This window comes from Dermacentor variabilis, chromosome 1, assembly GCF_050947875.1.
Source record: "Dermacentor variabilis isolate Ectoservices chromosome 1, ASM5094787v1, whole genome shotgun sequence".
NCBI lineage: Eukaryota > Metazoa > Arthropoda > Arachnida > Ixodida > Ixodidae > Dermacentor > Dermacentor variabilis.
Window position 1 is genome coordinate 267,618,448 of NC_134568.1, and position 20,409 is coordinate 267,638,856.

The following is a 20,409-nucleotide window of genomic DNA, read 5'->3' on the forward strand; positions in this document are numbered from 1 at the left end:
CCCCCTCTTCCCCCACTGGTCGCTGACAGTTGTGATGAGCTGCCCCATCACGTTGATGGTGCCCTGGATCCGTCCCTGTGTGCAGAGAGTCGTAAATTACACATGAAGATGCAGGGTACTGTTCTAAACATTTAATTACAGACTGTACACAGAATTGCTCAATGAACTAAACCGAACTAAGCAAAATTAAAACTGTATGACGCTATCAATGCAACTTTCTAGGCTGTGGTAGCAGTAGCACCAGACAAGTTCTGCTGAGGCTTTCCAGGTGACCCCTCTCTCTCGGGAGATGACTTGCTCTTCTTGTCAGAAGAATTGGGGCCCAGGTCAAGAACTTCAATGAGCTGTTTCTTGCCAAATGGGGGTGGCCCGATTAGGGCTTCAATATCTGCATAGTTGAGGACTTCTCTCTTGAGGAGCTCTTTAGCCAACTGCAACAAAAATACATAAGCGCATGAAATTTGCTGTATTAAACAGGGTGTTTCAGCTAACTTGGGCCAAGTATTGAAAAGAGAAACATAGGTGCACGTCGTGATATTTTTTTCCAATCCGCCAAGCAGGGCAATTAACTTTTTAAATATTAACTCTATCGAAAGATCTTCAATACAAAAGTAGCACTTGTTCTGAAAAAGCGTATTATTTAATCTATGATAAGATAACCGGCCTTTCTTTAAAGGGCATGAAAATTAAATACCACGTGACTGCCGGCTAATGCGCCGCGCTTTTAGTGCCCTCAAATCTAAGTTGAATGAATTAGCAAAGGCTGCTCTGTGCACAGAGACTGAGTGCACAGGCTGCAGCATGGTTTTTACCTCGGCCTTTCATCACACTGTCAGCCTCACCCCCTCCAATGTGTTTCTTCATTGGATCAAGGAGAAAATAAAAAATACCTGCGCTCCATCAAATGCTGCCTCTGGTCCCATATTGCATTCACACATGGTCGCCGCTTTTTTGTTGGAAGAATTTCTTAAAACGGTATGCCTCTTTTGTGACTTAACGTTCATAACAGTCACCGACAACCTGTTCAATCGGTCTCTGTGCACAGAGCAGCCTTTGCTAATATGTTCAACTTGCATCTGAGGGCATTAAAAGTGCGGCACGTTAGCCAGGAGCCACATCGTATTTTCAAAATTTCGCATACTTTGAAGAAAGGCTGGAAAAAAATTAAACAGGGCAATTAGCATAGATGAAATAATGCTATGTTTCAGAACAAGCACTACAACTTCTGTATTGAAAAATTTTTCACTAGCGTTAATACTTTAAAAGTTAATTAAGCAATCTTTGTTAATTACCTATTGTACCAATTGGTCAAAACAATACTGTGGCAATTCAACATGCATAGCGCCTATGCTTTTTTTAATACTTCGCCCAAGTTTGCTGAAACACCCTGTATTGTCAACTGCGCTGTTTAATACAGTACATATAAATTATAACTTTGGGGCTCAAAAATTTCTTGAAAGTCTTGTACATTGAACAGCATATGTATCGAGAGAGAGCGTAAAACATTTTTATTAATAATATTTGAATGGCGAGAGCAGTGTGGGAGGAACCCTCAGTCCAGGGTCCCTAAGATGATTCCGGCGATGTTTCGAGCCCGTTGGTATCACAGCTCGGAGGAACTCTGGAGGTCCGTCGCGGAGGGCATCATCCCACAGCTCTTTGTTGCATGGGGGGTAAAGGAGAGTTGGCAAGGGAGGAAAGAGGTTTGCAGTGCACTCAATCGTGACGCGGAAGATTGTGGGCGAGCTGCCACAGCCAGGGCAACGATCTGCGTAACATTGTGGGTAGAATTTATTGAGAGAGACAAGATTTGGAAAAGTTGCGGTTTGTAACTGGCGTAATGCCACTGCTTCCTCCCGCGAGAAGGACGGTGTGGCTGCGACGAATGCGTGTATAAGGACGGAGTATGTCTTTGTATCGGAGCAAGGGATCCCCCCACTCTGAACTAGTTGCCTCACCACGCCAAGTCGCCCGGAGGGAAATTTCTCGGGCAACCGCATGTGCGTTTTCGTTACCCGGCAGCGAGGTATGACCAGGGGTCCAGAGTAAGTGGATGCGGGGAGGTGTGGTTGGTGTATTTTGCGGGATCTGTTTGAGAATTTGGTGCGCCGCTCTCGGGATGCCATGTCCCGATAGGTACGCCCGGCATGCCTGTTGCGAGTCCGTCATTATATACACTTCCTCAGGAACACGGATGGCGTATCGAATTGCAAGAGCAACACAGAGAATTTCTCCGTAAGCGGCATTTGTTCCGTACATTGCAGCAGAGTCTCTCAGGGATTCGATGCCATCCAAAACTACCGAGGTATAGCCCTCTTGAGTGCGTGATGTGTCCGTGTATAAAGCATGTGTTTCTGGGATGTTTGCAAGCATGCGGCCAATATATCATACACAGGCTTTGCGCCGCCCTTTGTCATGCTTGGGGTGCATATTACGTGGCAATGGATGAATACTTCGAGCTTGGCGTATCGCTGATGACATGATCGTTGGACGGGTTTCAAACTCAAGGGGTGGGACAGAGTATCCTAGCCGTGTGAGAAGATGGCGGCCAGTAGGAGTGAGTTGGAGGCGCTGGCGCTGGCTGACCCAATGTGCCTCTAACAGCTCGCCTAGTGTGTTGTGTGTCCCTAAGTTAAGGAGACGGCGTGTGCAAGTATAGTTCGGGAGGCCATGGGCCAGCTTGGTCGCTTTGCGAATGATTGCGTCTATGCGAAGTTGTTGCGCTTGGGTCAACCGCTGAAACGGGAGATGGTATGTAAGGCGGCTGATCACGCATGCCTCCACCAAGCGCAGTAGGTCCTCTTCTCGAAGGCCCGAGCGCCTGTTGGAGACCCTCCGGATCATGGCCAGAATTTGCTCAATCTGTCTGGATAGAAGGGAAACAGTGTAGTTTGACCTGCCATCCACTTGGACATATAGGCCGAGGATACGAGCACGATTAACTTGTGGTATCGGTGTGCCATCCACGTGCACAGTGATAGAGGGAGTAGAGGAACGGCTCCGGGGGCGAATGATTATGAGCTCCGACTTTTCCGGAGCACATCTTAAGCCACATTTTCTCGCGTACTCGGAAACTGTATCGACTGCTTGCTGCAGTCGGTCCTGGATGGCTCCGTCGGAACCCCGTGTCGACCAGATAGTAATGTCGTCCGCATAAATAGCGTGGGCGACGTCAGGGATCTGGTTGAGTAGCCGGGGGAGCCCTGCGAGCGCGATATTGAATAAAGTAGGGGAAAGAACTGAGCCCTAGGGCATCCCACGTCCTACAAGGCGAATCGTACCGTATCGATGCGGTCCCATTCCTACGGTGGCTGTGCGATCTCGAAGATATTCGCGGATATAGTTGTACATACGAATTCCACAGTGTGAATGTGCAACATTGCGAAGGATGAGGTCACGTTCAACATTATCGAATGCCCCTTTTAGGTCTAAGGCAATGAGTGCTCTCGTTTGGGCGGGCGACGGAGGTCCTATGACTTACTCCCGCAATTGTAAAAGCACATCTTTGGTAGACAGATGAGCCCGTAATCCGAATTGAGAGTTAGAAAAGAATGATTTTTCTTCGAGGAAGGGCTGCAGGCGCCGCAAGAGTACGTGCTCCATGAGCTTACCAATGCAGGATGTTAGGGAGATGGGTCATAAGTTTTCAACCTTAACAGGCTTGCCCGGTTTGGGGATCAGTGTGATGTCGGCGTGTCGCCATGCTTGGGGAAGCATGCCCTTGCGCCAGCAATCATTGAATACACCAACTCTACATGGCCCTTGATGTGGCGCAAACAGAAAACTTTGCGGTGCACTACGACAGCAAGGAACTCACAATTGTGTGCTGAAAATTGTAGCGTGCAAAGGCTATAGGCTGAAAGGTATGCATTGCAAGCCACATGCATGTTGCGACTTGTTCAACCGCATCATCCCCTGCTTGTATCAAAATCATAGTAGATCGAGTACAAGAGGAGAAAATATTGCATGCAATGCAGATTTAAATGGATGCTGAAGAGCTAAAATAAACTGGCATAGACTGGTATTCTTTCAAAATTCTTTTTTTGTTCATTTGGCAGAAAAAGCACGGTTATAGCTGGTGAAAATGAAAGCGAAGCTTCCATTAAAAAAACACCTTTTGAGCTGAAATTTCAGTGCCATTTTGTCAATGTGACGGTTCAAGTTGTTTAAACATTGAAGTTTATTATCCCTACAAAAATCCAGAGAGGAGTGTAAAGCTATAAAAAATAGCTTCAGAGTGTTTGAAGATAAGTGCAAATAAAATAAAAATGGTAACACAGTAGCAATGATCCAGTACTTGCACTATATAAGGATGAGGAGCAGCTACACTCGCTTACAAACTTTATTGTATAATGCCATTGCAACAGTTAATTTGCACATACAGGGAAAATGTTAAAAGCACATCTAAGAGAGAAAGAATTTAAACATCGGGTACAAGTTTACAAAATCATATACATTGTGTACCACCAGCACAAACAAAACAACATAACGTACGAATAGCTGAAACCGCATTACTGGTAAAAGAGGTTATTCTGCACTATTGATAAAGTTGCATTAAGGTTTCTTCATAGTGCACCTGTCACACTGCATTAAACCCTGCATTAAAATAAATTTCATATGCTGTTGAGACCATGTGATAGTGCCTATGTGTGTTAACTGAGATCCTAGTGTCTAGTTGTAAACTTGAAGCAGTACTGAAACTGCTTTGTTGCCACCACTGTTTCATTACATCTGCAAAAATTTCATTTCCTTTTCTGCACCAATTGCCTCCTTTAACTGTACATTTATCTGATTTAGTTGCCACTACTACATCCTAGATGAACATGTACATGAATTGGTTTGAACCATTACTCCTTGGCTCGGGTGCTAGGCTGTGATTGAAAAGGTTTGACTGAATTTTGCTAAAACTCGTGCTATTCCTTTTAATGAACAGTAAAAAACAAGAACATTTTGAAAATATTCTGTAAATTTCTGTGAATATGTAATACCCTTTAGACTATTAGCACATTAAACATTTCTTTTTAAGCAAAGGACTAATTTGGGTGCATGGACAAGTCCGCTTTTATTCTGGCTACGCTAATTCATGTAAATAGATTTATCTAATTCAGCAATTTTGTTGGGAATTATTTATTATTGAAGCATAACATAGGCTGGCTTAATGTTGCGGTTTGATAGTGTCACAAAATGTCTTTACTAAAGTAAATTCTGTTCACCGACAAGCACTAAAGACCACTCTGGCTCTTGTGTTAACAATTTAGTTATGCAATGTGATAAATGTATTGCAATTGGTGTGTAATAAACATGCATACTCACCAGTTTCAGCTTGTCGCTGTTTTCCTTTAATATTTTTTCAGTCTCCTTGTAAGCCCTGGCAACCACAAGCCTTGCTTGCTGTATGCAAGAACATAAAAAGCCTTTGTGACTTACATATTTACACAACATGTTTAATTCCTCAAAAAAGAGTTAGTGCATTAAAAATTGCAGCACTGAATTTGGTCTTCTACTATATCAATTCACATAAAAAAAATTCTTTATCTAAAGGGGGCCTGCTCGCAATCTGCCTCCACACCACAACGAACACCTATACAAAAAGCATTGCACAAAAACCATTGAAGATGGTTGACGATTGTCAGTATAAGCAAATATCCAAATGCTCGTGTTCGAAGCCAACGTTTTGCAGCATACTAGAAGTGTTTTTGTTCAGCACAGCGCTACTGTTACTTTCAATGTTTCTTGGGTGACGACGTGTTTAGGGGACATATTATAGCAGTTATTAAATTAAAAAAAAAAGTTTAAGGCAAATACATGGGAAAGAAGAGAGATTATGCTAACTAGACAGAGCATTAATAATGGCATACCAACAAGCCTAAACGGCGTAATGGTGAACTTATTAGCTCTTTAAGCATTTAACCCCCAAATTAATTTTGGAAAAGCATACCAAATTTTCCAATGTTGTTTTATGTAGTAATAATTATTTCTATGTCATTACGATTCTGAGGATATATTGCTCAATTGCTTTCTGTTTAGAAATTAAAAAAATAAAATAAAGGAAAGCTGCTTTTGAAGGCAGCTTTCCTACAATTCCGACAGTAATTCGTCTTTAGTAGTGGAAGCAGCAGAACATCGGGTTGAACGAGTGCAACTTGTCATGGATAATATTGGTACAGCCTCCCATGATGAGTACAGCTTGGCATTGGGGGTTAAAGGGTTAAGTGCCAAGGATGAGTTTCACTCATTTAGGAATTCCCTTCAGTCTGCTGGCTGGCACAGACGAGCGGCAGTTGCTTATCATTTTGGTGTGAATACTATGCTACTAGATGGCAACAGTTCTCCAGAAAGCATTTGTGGGCAAGGTTGGGAGAAATGCAATGGAAGTCTGGCTCTCCAGGGTTTTAATATTGGCGGTGCAAAGTTAAGTGGCTACGACGATGACGGCTACCTTTTTCAATGCCAGAATCGTGGTGCTTTTGCATGTTTCTTCAGCTCAAGTAAACAATTAGGCCTGGCAAGCTATAGTGTTCATGTTCAAAGGTTCAACTTGGTACAGATGGTTTCAAGAAAGAGTTTGAGCCTGTGGTTCCCTCTCTTGTGTGGATGTGGCTTGATGAAAATGCCCTGCCACCAGTGCTTCTACGATTTCTTTTCCTTGCAGTGCCAGGAATGACACCTTGCATAAAGCATAACAAAAGCACGCTTCACTTCTGTTCCAAGAATTGTCAAGTTTTATGTAGACTGTTTCTGTGGCCATGGCTACCAGCAGCTCAAGAACATGAAAAACCGGAAGTAATATGCAATAGAAAATAACAAGTGAATCAATCATAAAACAAACTGGCAAGTTTTGGTGGTTTCCTTACTAGCATGAAAAGGGTTAAAGCAAATTCGAAAGCACTACAGGACTTGTTTTTTGTATCTGTAAGTGTCAAGGAACTGCTAAAGTGAATAGCAAGGCAAATGGCAAATATTATAGAAAGTTATTTGCTTTTAAAGAAATAATGCACTTGAACATAATTAGTTAATGTTTGTTTCATTGCAAAATTCTGTAGAGAACAAAGCTAGTAACCAGCACATCTGTAGCAGTGGTATAGGTGGTTACACCAGGTGCTCCACGTAGCTTGAACTAAGTTTTGAAGATAGAATGGCACACCATTTAGATGAATGAGACCAATGGCATATTGTTCGTCGCCTTGAGTTACTCGGAATACTTTTTTAAAGTGCGATTAGTTAGCTAATTAGTTACGTTTAATTATGAAAACAAATTTGGAATCTGTTTTAGGACATAAGATGCACTTGAAAAGTTGTACAGCATGCTGAGAAACGCCCAGTGATGTTGTTTCCATAACATTAGTTTTTAGAAAAAAAAAATGTCATTGCACTCTTGTGCTTCTGGACGCCAGCGCTCTCAAATGTGTTTCAAAAGAATGAAGCCGACATGTTCATTGCAAGAGAAAAGAAAGTGATAGGCTATGATGTCCAGTGTACGTCAGCACCTTGATTGTAAATACTAAAATCCGTTATGGTCTCAAATGATAAGGGATAGGCTGCCAATGAACATGGATGCTAACACACTCGTCAGCTTTTGACAGGCGCTCGAGATGCGTTCTTTGGAAAGGCGATTGAGAGTGTTACAATCCAGGTATGCAAGTGTGCAGTGACGTTTTGTTTTCATATTATGTCGACAATGTCATGAAAGCAACCTTACTGAGTGTTTTTGAGAATGCTCTAACTTTTCAAATATGACTTATGTCCTAAAATAAAGATATTTAATAGCTTGCCTAATTAATCACAGCTCATTAGCTATCTAAATGCACTTCCCGCCACTACAAAAGTGGAGGAGCGTGGCAGCAGTGACAGATAAAAGTGGATGTCAAGAGCACTTCTGCATTGCTCTTTCCTATAGGCAGGATACAACGTCCAAGAATATGTGCAAAGTGGCCAACGAAAGCCTTAAAAAGTCTGCATAACCTTTACACATTGTCCACAAAGTGTCAGGATAATAGTAATTGTCTGTAATCATGCATGCTAAGTGAGATACAAAAGATGTGCTATGAAAACTGCTTCACAGTGCGATGGAGTCTTAATACTGCTCTATTTCATGCCACATCAGTCTTATGCACGATGCTAAAATCTATAAAAACGAGCTAAAGTGGTATCACCATCACAAAAGTATCACAGCAACAAGACTCTACAACTCAAATGCCAGTGCTCTATATGTCACATCCCTGGTATCACATTACTTGACATATCCATACTACTATTTAGATTACATCGACTCAAACATTTTCGTTGACTGACACCGACCATGAACACAGTACCCAGTTGCTTGTATCACAACTTCCTAGTGGCATTGTGGAGTCATTGTGCCTAGCAAAAGTCACATCGTCGCTTGTTGAATACATTTCACTCGTGGTTCTCTGAAATACTCGGATATATCTACTAATATCATTAGTGAATTTGTTCTTTGTAGAAGGTGTAACACTGTCATCTAAATTCTTGGAGAATTTTATTACTAGACTCATTTCAATAAATTTCCTGCGCAGGTAATAACTTATGCAGCAACCAGTAACACTGAATTCCTTTTTCATACGTGTATGCATGTCCACTTGCACAGTAAACAAGAGAACATGTAGTTGATGTGCTCAGTGGGGAGCCAAATGTGCGGCACAAGAGCCACGCATGCAAGAGCACTTAAGGCTCCTCAATCGATGTGCGTTCAGTTGCCTTCATAAGCAGTGGCACTTCTTTATCTGTGATTTCTGCCTGTTGATTCACGGCTTGAAACTGGTCAAAACTTGAGATGTGCACGTGCTTTCCCAATCTGTCATGGAGGCATTTCTATTCTACATCAGAATTTTTTTGAGAGTGAAAGCGAGATGAGAACACTTAAGGATGAGAGAGAGTTATTGATACTTAACCTGGGACCATAATTCATAAGGACATTTAATGCGATCGTTAAGCGCCCTGTGTCGCAAAAAATTTGGCATCGGTGTGAAGTGTCGCACGTCTGGCACCCAGTGTCGGACGTCGCTTCGGCAAAAGGAATTCTGAACCATGCATACCAAAGCACTCTTCTACCACCAAAGTTACTCGTACCTTGTCTTTCGTTCTTTATGTAGTGGGGATGAAGCAACGCACGCAGCAGTGAGACACTGTCTGGGTGGCAGATTGCGAACTGTAGATGCTGGCTGAGACTGTTTTTGCTGTGCCTGTTGTGCGGTCCTTCCACCTGCCGTCCAACCTTAATAAACCCCCTTTCAAAGTGGTGGAGGTGCGAGGTATTCGAACCTGGAACTCTGAAGTCGGACGCTACCAACCGCCCCAACAATGCATGATGAAACCACATAGCAGGCCGTCGCCCAATCCCCGCAGGTTTTCGTAACCGGTGCGCTGTGCCAGCGTGACACTCCCTTCTCTGGTGGAACAGATGACCACGATGTGGAAGAGTGGTTGGCGACATTTTAAAAGGTGAGTGGCCACAATAAGTGGGACGAACCATCGAAACTACAGAATGTCTCGTTTTATCTCAAGGATGTCGCAAGCCTGTGGTACCACAACCACAAGTCCGACTTCGCTACATGGAGTGCTTTCAAGAAATGCTTTGCAGACGTGTTCGACCGTGCGCCATGCGCAAACTCCGCGTCATCATACCGTCATCATATTCAATATTAATTATGAGCATGTGCTCGTTACATGTTGATATCGCCAAGAAACTTCTTATATTTACTTTGTTATATCCAATAATTTGTTATTTCGAGACCCAACTATTTATAGCATACAAGTACAAAATATAGTTATATAAGTATAGATGTATTCAAAATAACCTACATAAGCTACCTGCTTGTGACATTGCATAAATTAAGCAAAGAGCAAAATAAAGCACTGTGCAAACCTCGTAATTCTCAATGTGTCATATATATGTAAAAACTCCAAAACATCAGAATTCTGATTTAAGCACAGAGAACTTAATGCACAGCCTATAATAGTGTTTTTATGCTGGAGTGAGTTTTTTCAGTTGTGAGCAGCTCATCAAACCAATTACTAATTAATTATTGCACTAATTATGTTTTGAATCCAATGACATTTTTTTTTATGCACAAATGTACTCTGACCTCAAATAAAGGTGAACAAGTTCTAATTTTTCCTTGGTGTGGAACAGTGTTCGGGTTTTACTGGGTTAATAGCTCATATAAGGCTGCACATGTGAAAAATACTCACTGCCAATGGAAACATTACTAAAATCAAGGAAAATACCACAAAAAAATTTCAAGAAAAGGCACCTCATCAATGGCGTTTGCTAGGCGTCGGCTATACGGTTTCTTTCCAACCATAGTTTGGCTCTCATCTTCAGCAGGAAATGAGAGTGGACCTATTACTGGGTCCATACCATACTGGCGAATCATGCCATAAGCCATCTTCCGCACTTTCTTTAGATCATCTTCAGCACCTGCAAGAAGCATTAAGTGTTGAATGTCCCACAAGCAACACATTCATCAGTGTAGAAAATGTCTGCACACTGTATGCCACCCTATCTTTTGCAATTCCCATACAATCCAGATACAGTTAAACCTCAATTTAATGAAGTCATTAACAAAGGCAATTTGCTTCACTATATTGAAATTTTGTTGTATTGAAGTCCGACCTTTTATGCAAATAAGTACAGTTACCAATTGATGTTTCTTACATGGAAAGGGGCCACAGAATTTTCCGAATTTCGGGCAATCGAAAAAAGCAAATTTGAATGAAAAAACAATTTCTTTTGATAAATTTAGGAGTCAGTGCCGAATGATACGGTTCCATGCCACGTATGTCGACGACATCTTCACATCGACAGTATGAATTAAGCGAAGCCATGATACGCTTTCACGTGCGCTCCGCTCCCGTGGCTGATATCCTCACCCACACTGGGCCGATGCGATCAGAAAAAGCGCGGGCAGCGAGGAACGAATGCTTCGTCTGCCTCTCGCTACAACGGGTCATCGAAACTCGAGATTACGCAACCTCCAATACTAAACGGGCGGCTTACAAAGTGCGACGCCGTCTCGGCACACCCAATCCTTGCAGATGTGGCAGGTTACCTCTAAAGCAGGGTGTGAGGCTGTATATGCGCTCAGCCACACTTACAGCCATGGTCAGCCATGGCCGAGACGCGCCAGAAATGGAGGTGCCCGCCAACTTGCCCCTTACACTCCCTCGCGCGCACTTAATCATGTTACCGCGAGCTCGCTCCCCTCCCCATATTGCCCTCTGCTGGTGCGGGAAGGCGGCACTCGTGAAGCCAGCATCTTTCTTGTCTCACCCTTGCACACTTTCATTCACACCTAAAGTGCAAAGTGCGCGGGGCGTGATGGGATCTTATCGCCCTTGGACTTTACATGAAATGCGATGCGGCTCCATTTCGGTGGTCGCTCTTGTTGCGTCGTGCGATTTGAGAGGCGCATTTGCAAGCAGCCACTTGTAATTCAATCATTTGACCATCTTCATCTGTGGAGGTTTCTATTTATTGTCTCGGCATTCCTTTGCAGCGGCAGTGAAATTTTGTTATATTGAAATCGCATACAAACACTTGTTATATTGAGATTCTAAATATATGGTGTTCTATGGACATGAAGTTATGAAAAGTTAAATACTTTGTTATATTGAGGTTTAACTGTAATTGGTTCTGCAAACAATTCCCATTATACAGCACATTCTATTTAATGGCAGTGCATGTCCTTTAATATTGTGAAATCTAGTTGCAGATTATTCCTAAGCTCTGGGCCTTCTTAAATGTAAAATCCTACTATGAGCTTGCAAATAATACACCATTATGAATATACCAAAAGGTGCTTTCATGAAGTTATGCACAATTTCTGGTAACATTAGCTAAGGTGAACCAGCATCTTTTAGAACCACGGTATAGAGCATAGCATTAAATTAGCAATCATTTTGCAACAAAAAAAAAACTTGCACAAATAGGCACCGCAACTGCCACACACCAGTGGTCAGCATGTTTAGTGCTAATTCATGGGGCACAACTAATCAATCCAAGAAAACTTGATTCTTTTAAACTTGATGCTTTCTTTACATAGGTGATATAAGGAAACTTTCTGAGTTAACTGAGGAATTTTTTTTTAAATGAGTCAAATCCACAAACTGAAACTTTGTGAGATCCAAGTTGTAATGACAAGAAAAACTAGGCAACCTTCCTCTAGAGAAAGTATAACTACGAAGTGGGTCAAATAAGGCAAACAAACCATGTGCGAAGATCGTATTTTTTGATCGAAAATGAGCCAAATCTTGTTGGTGCATGGATCAAAATGAGCCAAGTCCACTCGCCCAATAGTAGAGCGCTTACCACAAAATGTGATCAAGGCACCATGGCAGTCTCATTGCAAGTTGTGTTCCTGACTTCGTTACACCCTTCAATGCTGCTCAAGAAAAATATCATGCGAGACATTACAAATGAGGCTCCCTGTGCATTCAAGCAGATGCATGTGCTCTCTCCAAATATTATTTCCAGTGTTTATGAAGAACAGCAGTGCCAATAGTTGTCAATGTTTTAATAGCTTTTCTGCCAACATAAGACCATCCTGAAAGTCATTTCAACAAAGTTTTTGGACCAAGAGCACATGAAATCGAAAGTTTCAAATCAAAAAGAATTAAACCCCAACTTTACATCCTAATACTGGTCAAATGTGATGCATAATTTTTCATTATTTGTTGCGGCAAGGTTGCTCTAGCTGACATAAAAAATGTCATATAAGTTTCTTTTATACCACCGCATTATGATTCAATAACAATTTTTAGCATTTTCCTCAAATTCTGTTTAAATGGATTTGACTCATGTTGACAAAAAAAAAAAAAATCAATTGTGACAATGACTGATCTCATGTTTTTGTTAGGTTCCAGTCCATATGCGTCTGACACAAAATCATCAAAGGGCCCGTTTACTGAGACAAATCAGTTCAGAATACAGCCCTCCATCCATAACCTGATGGCTTCTATCTTTTGTGTGACATCATCTGATCCACAATGAACTGGCTTCAAGTATACGGGGTGTTTCAGCAACAGCTATCTCCAATTATTAAAATCAAGAGTTGAGAGACAAAAATGACATTTTTCGTTGGCTGAAATTCATAGCAGGGCAGATATAAATATTGCGCAATAATGATGCTCAATTATGTCATTATAAAAATGAGTAATTGAAGCCAGTCAATGCTCAAGACATATTCACTCAGAAGGAGTGCTAAAACAGGCACTATTTAGTGGTACTGTCACATGGTATCACAAACAACCGATGCATGCGCCTGTGAGCCAGGTGAGGTAGACACGAGCTGCAGAATGACTGTGTTGCTGCAAGCTGGACACTATTGTGCCTGCTGGTCCTTCTAGACCAAGGATACTTCACCACCAAACCTGCAGCTTTGAAATGCTCTCGTTACACCGCCCTGCAGGCAATTATGCTCCAACCATCGACGCCCGTTGCCTCCCCCCCCCCCCCTCAGCGACCGAAAACGACCCAAAGGAGGGAAAAATAGCACACTGCACACCGGTGGTCTCCCCTCTTCGGCGTCGGACACTGATCAGGTTCGAAGAACATGATTTCAACGAACTGCTGAATTCGTAAAAGGTTGCTAGAGGTGTCATTTGTCAGCACCCAACCTCGGCATTCCTGAGCCATTATGTGGACATTGACCTTTGAGAGGGAGAAAGGTACCCTCTCAGTCCAAGTGCAAGTGCATGCTCGTGTATTATGATGACCCAGGGTTCCCCGATTCGTGCGACTTTGGCCACCACGTGGAGAAAGGAAAATGGTGATCGATCCCAACCTGGCTAGTTAAGCTGGTACACTGAGGAGCGCCGCAGTCTGTTGACTGAGAAATTTGAATGACGTAAATACCTGTATAAAGTTTTTCTTTCTTCCCTCAACTTGTCCTGATGACTGCCCCGGCACGACGCCAACTCGAGATGACATCGGCCACGCAACCCCAGTCCGAACAACACACACTACGCTGAGCCTATCTTTCCTTTTTCTCTCTGCACTTGTCCACATTCCACACAGAATAAGGTCGATCCTCTGCTGTTGCTCATATGCAGCACCCTCCTCACTTTCCATCCCCTACTCCGTCATCTAAAGCTTTGGGCAAGACATTCACAATGCAGGTTTTACCACTACACATCAGTGATATCACGTGACTCCTCCCCGATTTTCATGATGTGCAGAGGAACCATCGTAAACACACTCTACACTACAGCACCGCGGGGACCAGATTCGTTAGCCCAGGCCCGGCCTGGGCACATTGTCTGAAACCTGATGCAAGAACAAGCAAGAACAAAACATAAATACCACAGACGCAATGGTCTTATTTATGTAGAATGTGTTACTAAGGACATTAAAGGGACACTAAAGGCAAATGCGGAATGTTAAAATAACAGTTGAAAAACATCGCAGGGCTGGTTTCGTGCCATGAAAAGACTTAGTTCAAGAGAAAATGACAAGTGAAAGGGCACCGTTCTAGTGCAATTCAAGTCACCCGGCATGCGCGAGGTGGTGTGACACTGCATACATCACTGCCCTTTACTGCCGTCGGTGAGTAAAGCAGTGCCTGAGTGCTGGCGCTACAATTTTTTGTGCAAGCGAAAGCGTGGCTATCAAAACTATAAAAAATGTGATAGGGTGAGTGGCACAGAGTCAACCAAAAAGGAAAACTTTTGACCAGCCTGATTGTTGTCAAGGGTAACCTTAACGAGTTCATTTTTCTGTCTCGCATAGAAGTGCACAAGTAGCATTTTTTTTCCGTTTTAATAAAAAGATCATGAAATGCAATACATTTTTTATTATCAGAGGTTGAGTACTAATGACACAATTATAATGAGACATCATCAGGCTAGTATTATAATGTGGTAGAGTCTCAAATCGTGTCCTACATTTACCTCAATTTCCTGCCTACTAAAGCTCTGTTCTTGATAATACTGACGCCTTACAAGTTATCAAGTATTAATCTATCACATTAACTTAATTTAATAATTCCATTTGGTGTCTCTTTAATAGTTGGAAATAACATACGAAATTGGAAAATATTTTACTTTGTTCATTTCCCTTTTTCTGACTTTACTATTGTAGCAGTGATAACATTAGAGTAATACTAACAAAAGGCACAGCTGTCTTTTCTAGCTGTTTAAAAGGACTAGATTCAGACTATTTAAGAAATCACAGTTTCATTCAGTCAACACCAATGATGGGAGCAAGCATGCAATACCATACCTGTGCTCACACGGTTGAATGTTAATGACTCAGCGACCCTTCCTCCAAGTGCCATGCACATTTTCTGGAACAACTGCAAGTCACAAATTATTCTGCATTACTCCTCTACCAACTTTCAAGTATTCCAAATATGATGGCAGAAATATCTTTTGAAAAAGAAAAGGGAGTTACACTAAATTGTATTGCCATATTAAAGGTAGAAATGCACAAGGAAGAGTGAAGTGTTTCGGCAAATTCGCCCAAACACAAAAACTAGCAGGCAACTGCGCATAGAAAAGTGCTGCTCAATTTGAATTCCTGTTTGCATATCTGACCCCCGCTATAATACAGCTCCAACCCCACTTTACCCAACTTTAATTTAACTACATCTTTATTTTAACAGAGTTTTTCATTCCCCTAGAAAGCTTCCGCAGATCACACATTTTACTAGGCTCGGCGCAGTTGTATAGCAATGCAGTCTTAATTTATTGAATTTAATTAATCCTTTCGAGATTAGTGTTGTAACAACGGCCAGTACAAGTCACTAGTTATGATGTTTCTGGGCACATAATAAGTTAATTTCATACTTACAATAATTTGTTTTCATCACAATTTCATTTCTGGTAAACAGTGACTGGCGAACTAGCTGCAGTTGTTGCCATACGTTAAGCCTGGGGACAGATATCTTGGTGCACTCCGCACTGCAGTGCCTATGGCTGTTTCAATGCACAAATACGCTCCCTACAGTTCCATATCATCATGGCATGAAATTAAAGATATTTCACTGCACCACAAATTGGCGGCCTCACTGACGTGACAGTGTTGCTTTATGCTTCATGAGCTCACCTGGTGGCATAAATTGAGTCTAATGCTAACACATTAGCATTCTTAGGGTACTTCACGCACTTTCTGGGGGCTATCTGTTTGTATCTATGTTTGTATCTGTGCATGTCTGTAACCATTATCCTGCTAACCTGTGTTGTGCATTGGGCTGCTGTGCAGAGGGTTCGAAACCAACTGTCAGACCAACTTGGGGCACCGGAGTATGTGGCAATGTGTACACCATGTGCCACTCTTACAAACCTCTTTCACACCAATCTGGAGCACTGTAGATGCAGGACTGGGTAGGTATCGCTGTTCAATGAAACTATTTGACACAGACTTGGAGCACTGGGTATGTGTCACTCGGTTTGTGCTGGTCTTCAGTGAACCTCTTTGATGCCAGCTTTGGTCACTGTTTATGTACCAGTAGCCATGTGCCGTTTTTTAATTAATGCCTTCGATGGCAAATTGGGTAACTAGGTATGTGCCACTGGAAATGTGCTGCTCTACGGCGACGAAAAGATCCCAAAAATTTCTCCAATGCTTAGCAGAATTGAACCCACATAACAAGGGTTCCTCAAGGACAGCAACCCGATGCTTTCGCAGGCTGCATCACAAATGCACTGGGTATGTGCTGCTTCTTAATGAATGTCTTTCATAACAACGCTTTGGTGAGCGGCACTGTGAATGCATGGGTTATGTGCTGCTCTTCAATGAACCTCTCGCCAACTTGGGTTGCTGAGTGTGTGCCACTGGGTGCGCAGCAAGCGAGGGAATAATTCTCTTGTGTTTGCATGCACCAGCACGCCATGCTTCTTGTCTCGGAGGCCATGCACGGACTTCTCGGCAGCATCACTAGATGGTGCAGCATGTCCAGAAAGATGTGAGAGAGAGGAGCTTGGTTGCCGCAAGACATGTTTCTAAGCGTTTGCACGCACCAGTGCACCAAGCGTTTTTGGAGGCCACATGCAGGTTCGGTGGTGGCAGCGCTAAATGGCGCCGAGTGTTCTTAGGGAAGCGTGAAAGAGGAGTCCCACTGCAGTACATTCCTCATACATAACTCATTTCGACAGCAGCAATACATTGTGTCGCTATATTGAATCCCAATGCTAAATACATTACCGTCAACAGACATCGTAAGATGGGTTCTGTCGATTTTTTTAGTCAAATAATTAGTCTAAATTTCTACTGGAATTTTAATAGTGTTAAAACACAAACATTAACAAAAATGCAGAAAAACTACTTTAATGAGCTTCTTGGGCTGAACTTTGTAAAGACGCACTTTCTTTCCCATTTTCCCCTTCTTATCTTGCACACCGAGTGACCAATTCCATAGACAATAATGGGGGCACAATGCTCATGACGAAAGGTCGAAAGAATGGAAAATGAAATGCATTCTTGCAAATTGTGGCCCCTGGCAGTAAATATAGCACTGTTACATTGAAGATCAAGTGTAAATGTGTATAGTATAATTACCTGCTCATATGAATACAGCTTTTGGTCTGAGGGCAAGTATTGTGCAAATCCCAAGGCATTTGATGTCCGTGGCACAATTGATACCTGTGTGAAAGAATAAAGTTGACCTTTATAGTAACACATGTAGCAAAAATATTCTGATTTGTATTCATTTGAACAAAGTAAAGGCACAAGAATGGGTAGCAAGAAAATAAAACGAAAGTGAGTACTAAAAGGCAACTTAAAATGCATCACTAAAATGTTCACACTAATGGCAAAAAGAAGTTCTCCATCTCAGCCTAACTCACGATGGAATAAAAGCCCTATTGAAAGGGGCTGCAAGCACCAGATATGAGGAAATTCTAGCTACAGCATGCCATTGAATATGCAAGATCACTACCTCTACTCAACTACCAGGCCCACCTTTTGGCACTACAAGCCAATGCAATTTTTCTCATCTGTAACACTAGCTTCTCACTCCATCTGTGCACACACCGACATATACATTCCCCGTTTTGCAGCTGACAGACATTTTTTCTCTTAGTTGCTAGCTGCAGCCTCCCGAGCCCATGTTTCCTTCGCAAATCTGATTCAGATGTGAATTCGGTGGTCTACCATTTTACATTTTTGAAGGTGCAAAATGAACCATACATGCAAATGAGGCACAAGACAAATATTTTTAAACTACTTAAAAATGCCACACTTCCTTAATATTAAATTGGACCTATCTATGTCGCATTATGCTCCTGCTATGTGCACACACCAGTCTCAGTGCAATTTTAATGGTTGGAAGCAATCGTGGAAGTTATTTCTGTCAGGCCATTCAGTGTACCTTGCATTGCCTTCAAATCTCATCTACCATCTCAAATCTTCCCTCTCTAGCATAGTTTTTGTTAAGCAAAAGAAAATACAGAAAGCCATGGCTGGCATGTATACCTAGGTTTGGTGTCCTTTACTGATCAGCAAATGAAGTATTTATCATATTCACAATACTGCTTTAGCATTGCGCACACCTGTACTTCAATATTAAAATTAAATATTGAGTATTTACTGCACAAAGCAAGAATGCCCTAAACAACTGAGTTTGAGCATCCATAACGCCACACTGTACCATAAAGCTCAAAGTGCACAATTTGAATTGTTCTTCTGAGCAGGCTAAAAGGCATATGGAAGTCAGACTTGAAATTGAGATAGCTAACAAATTTGGGACGAGATTTGCAAAATTTCAAGGTCATCGTGGTAATGAGCAATACTTTAATTGCCAATTATGGGCTAACTAAGGCAAAGTGAACCACGGCGCTACGTCACGAAGATGCGGGGGTGCTGTTGTCGGGAGTGACTTTTGCATGCTAGGCACTTTACCGCCGATCCACCACGCCTACCTCAGTAGCCGCTGAGTTTTGTGGGAGCGCGAGTTCTATGTGTGCAGTCCTTATTCTGTAGTTTTACAATGAAGGAAACGCAGTATGCCGACAAGCTGCATTGTGTTAAAAGACGCAAGAAGTTTAACTTTTCATAGGTTTCCTGTTTACGAATACCGTCGCAAACAATGGGCCGTCGTGGTAGAAAGTGAAAATTGTATTCTTATATCAACGCATCGATTATGCACCAATAATTTCATAACGGTTAAGCTTCTGTGTTATTTTACGTGGTGTGTATTAGCCAACAAGGGTACTTAGGATTGTCAGTAGCATGTCATTACAGTTTCTTACCACACTGTGGGAAGGTTAGATTAGGATTAGCCTTGAATATAGGTCAAGCACTAGCAGATACACCTCAAAGCACGTCACATTAGCAGTGTTGATAACCTAGCACACGTTCACATACACAAGCAGCACGGTCACAGCTATGTTAATTTTAGTGTGGATGTCATAAACACGCCTAAATGTGTTAATGAATTTCCGTGTGCAAAATAAAATATACAGAGTCGGAGTGATCAGACGGCTGCGGCCAACAGCCCAGAATTCGCGGGCCTACACAGCTGGTGTTGATGTAGAGCCGGTACCTCGCCGTTCCCAGCATCCCGCCGAGGCGATCACTTCTATCACCACTCACGGCGGCATAAAAATCAGCTACAGCTTGTTTTTCACATGAAATAGTACTTAATAGAACAAAATTACATCCAATGTGCCCATGTTCCGTAAAGCAGCGCCCATTCTAAAGAACTTGCATGATCGCAAGTAACGATCTGATGGCATTTCGTCTCGCAGACGGAAACCAAACGCTGACTGTCTCACCAAAGCGGTGAGGCTGGCTTGCAAGTAGTATGTTTTGTTTACTATTTGCACCGACGTCACTGAGAAAACCAATTTATTTAAGCCCAGGTTCATTGTGCAGTCAAAAATAAGCACACTAAACCAAGCTGCAGCCAGATCACAAGCACTGTCGGCCGTGATTAAGGCGGTCAGTGAGCTAGGCCTACTGTCTCGTTCGGCTGTAATTTGATGGGGCAAAATGCAAAAACGTACATTGGGTGCATGTTAAAGTACCCTAGGTCGTTAAAATTACTCTGGCGCGACGGTGCTATTCGCAATGCACGCAGATGGTTATGCTGCGGAGCAGCCAGTGAGATAAATGCTTCGTACATTATCCGCATAGTGCCTCCGTACAGCTCCGTGCACATGGGTGCGTTCCTGATGTATTTATTGAAAGCTTGCATCTACGGCATAAAAAAATTTATAAACAACAGGATATGTTGTGTGCATCAGTGCACCAATCGAGCGGCGAAGGGTGAAATAAGTCTTCATTCCTTTACGACGGACACATGTCTAAAAAAGAAGTGGGTTATGAAGCTTTGAATTGGCTAGCCTCCAACACCGCCAAAGAAAATTTGTAGCGCACACTTTGTCGCCAAGGACTTCTTCTAGAGTAGCTCCAGTAAGCGTAATGCAATTGTTGACATTGATGACGAA

General features: G+C 42.4%; 1 protein-coding gene across 2 annotated transcripts in view; it reads right to left on the reverse strand.

Moving 5' to 3' along the window:
• Positions 1–109: 109 nt before the first annotated feature.
• The window catches only part of Spg7 (SPG7 matrix AAA peptidase subunit, paraplegin), a 79,218-nt gene continuing 58,918 nt past the window's right edge, over positions 110–20,409 (reverse strand). Inside the window, exons 15-19 of one of the 2 annotated variants that reach the window (XM_075675328.1) lie at positions 17,519–17,602; positions 15,242–15,314; positions 10,275–10,441; positions 5,314–5,391; positions 110–431 (exon numbers count right to left, since the gene is read on the reverse strand). In XM_075675328.1, coding sequence (XP_075531443.1) covers positions 219–431; positions 5,314–5,391; positions 10,275–10,441; positions 15,242–15,314; positions 17,519–17,602 — 615 coding nt within the window. In that variant the 3' untranslated portion in view covers positions 110–218. Of the gene's footprint in view, positions 432–1,522; positions 1,658–5,313; positions 5,392–10,274; positions 10,442–15,241; positions 15,315–17,518; positions 17,603–20,409 lie in introns of those variants that run through there. The other variant, XM_075675336.1, reaches the window with a different exon arrangement.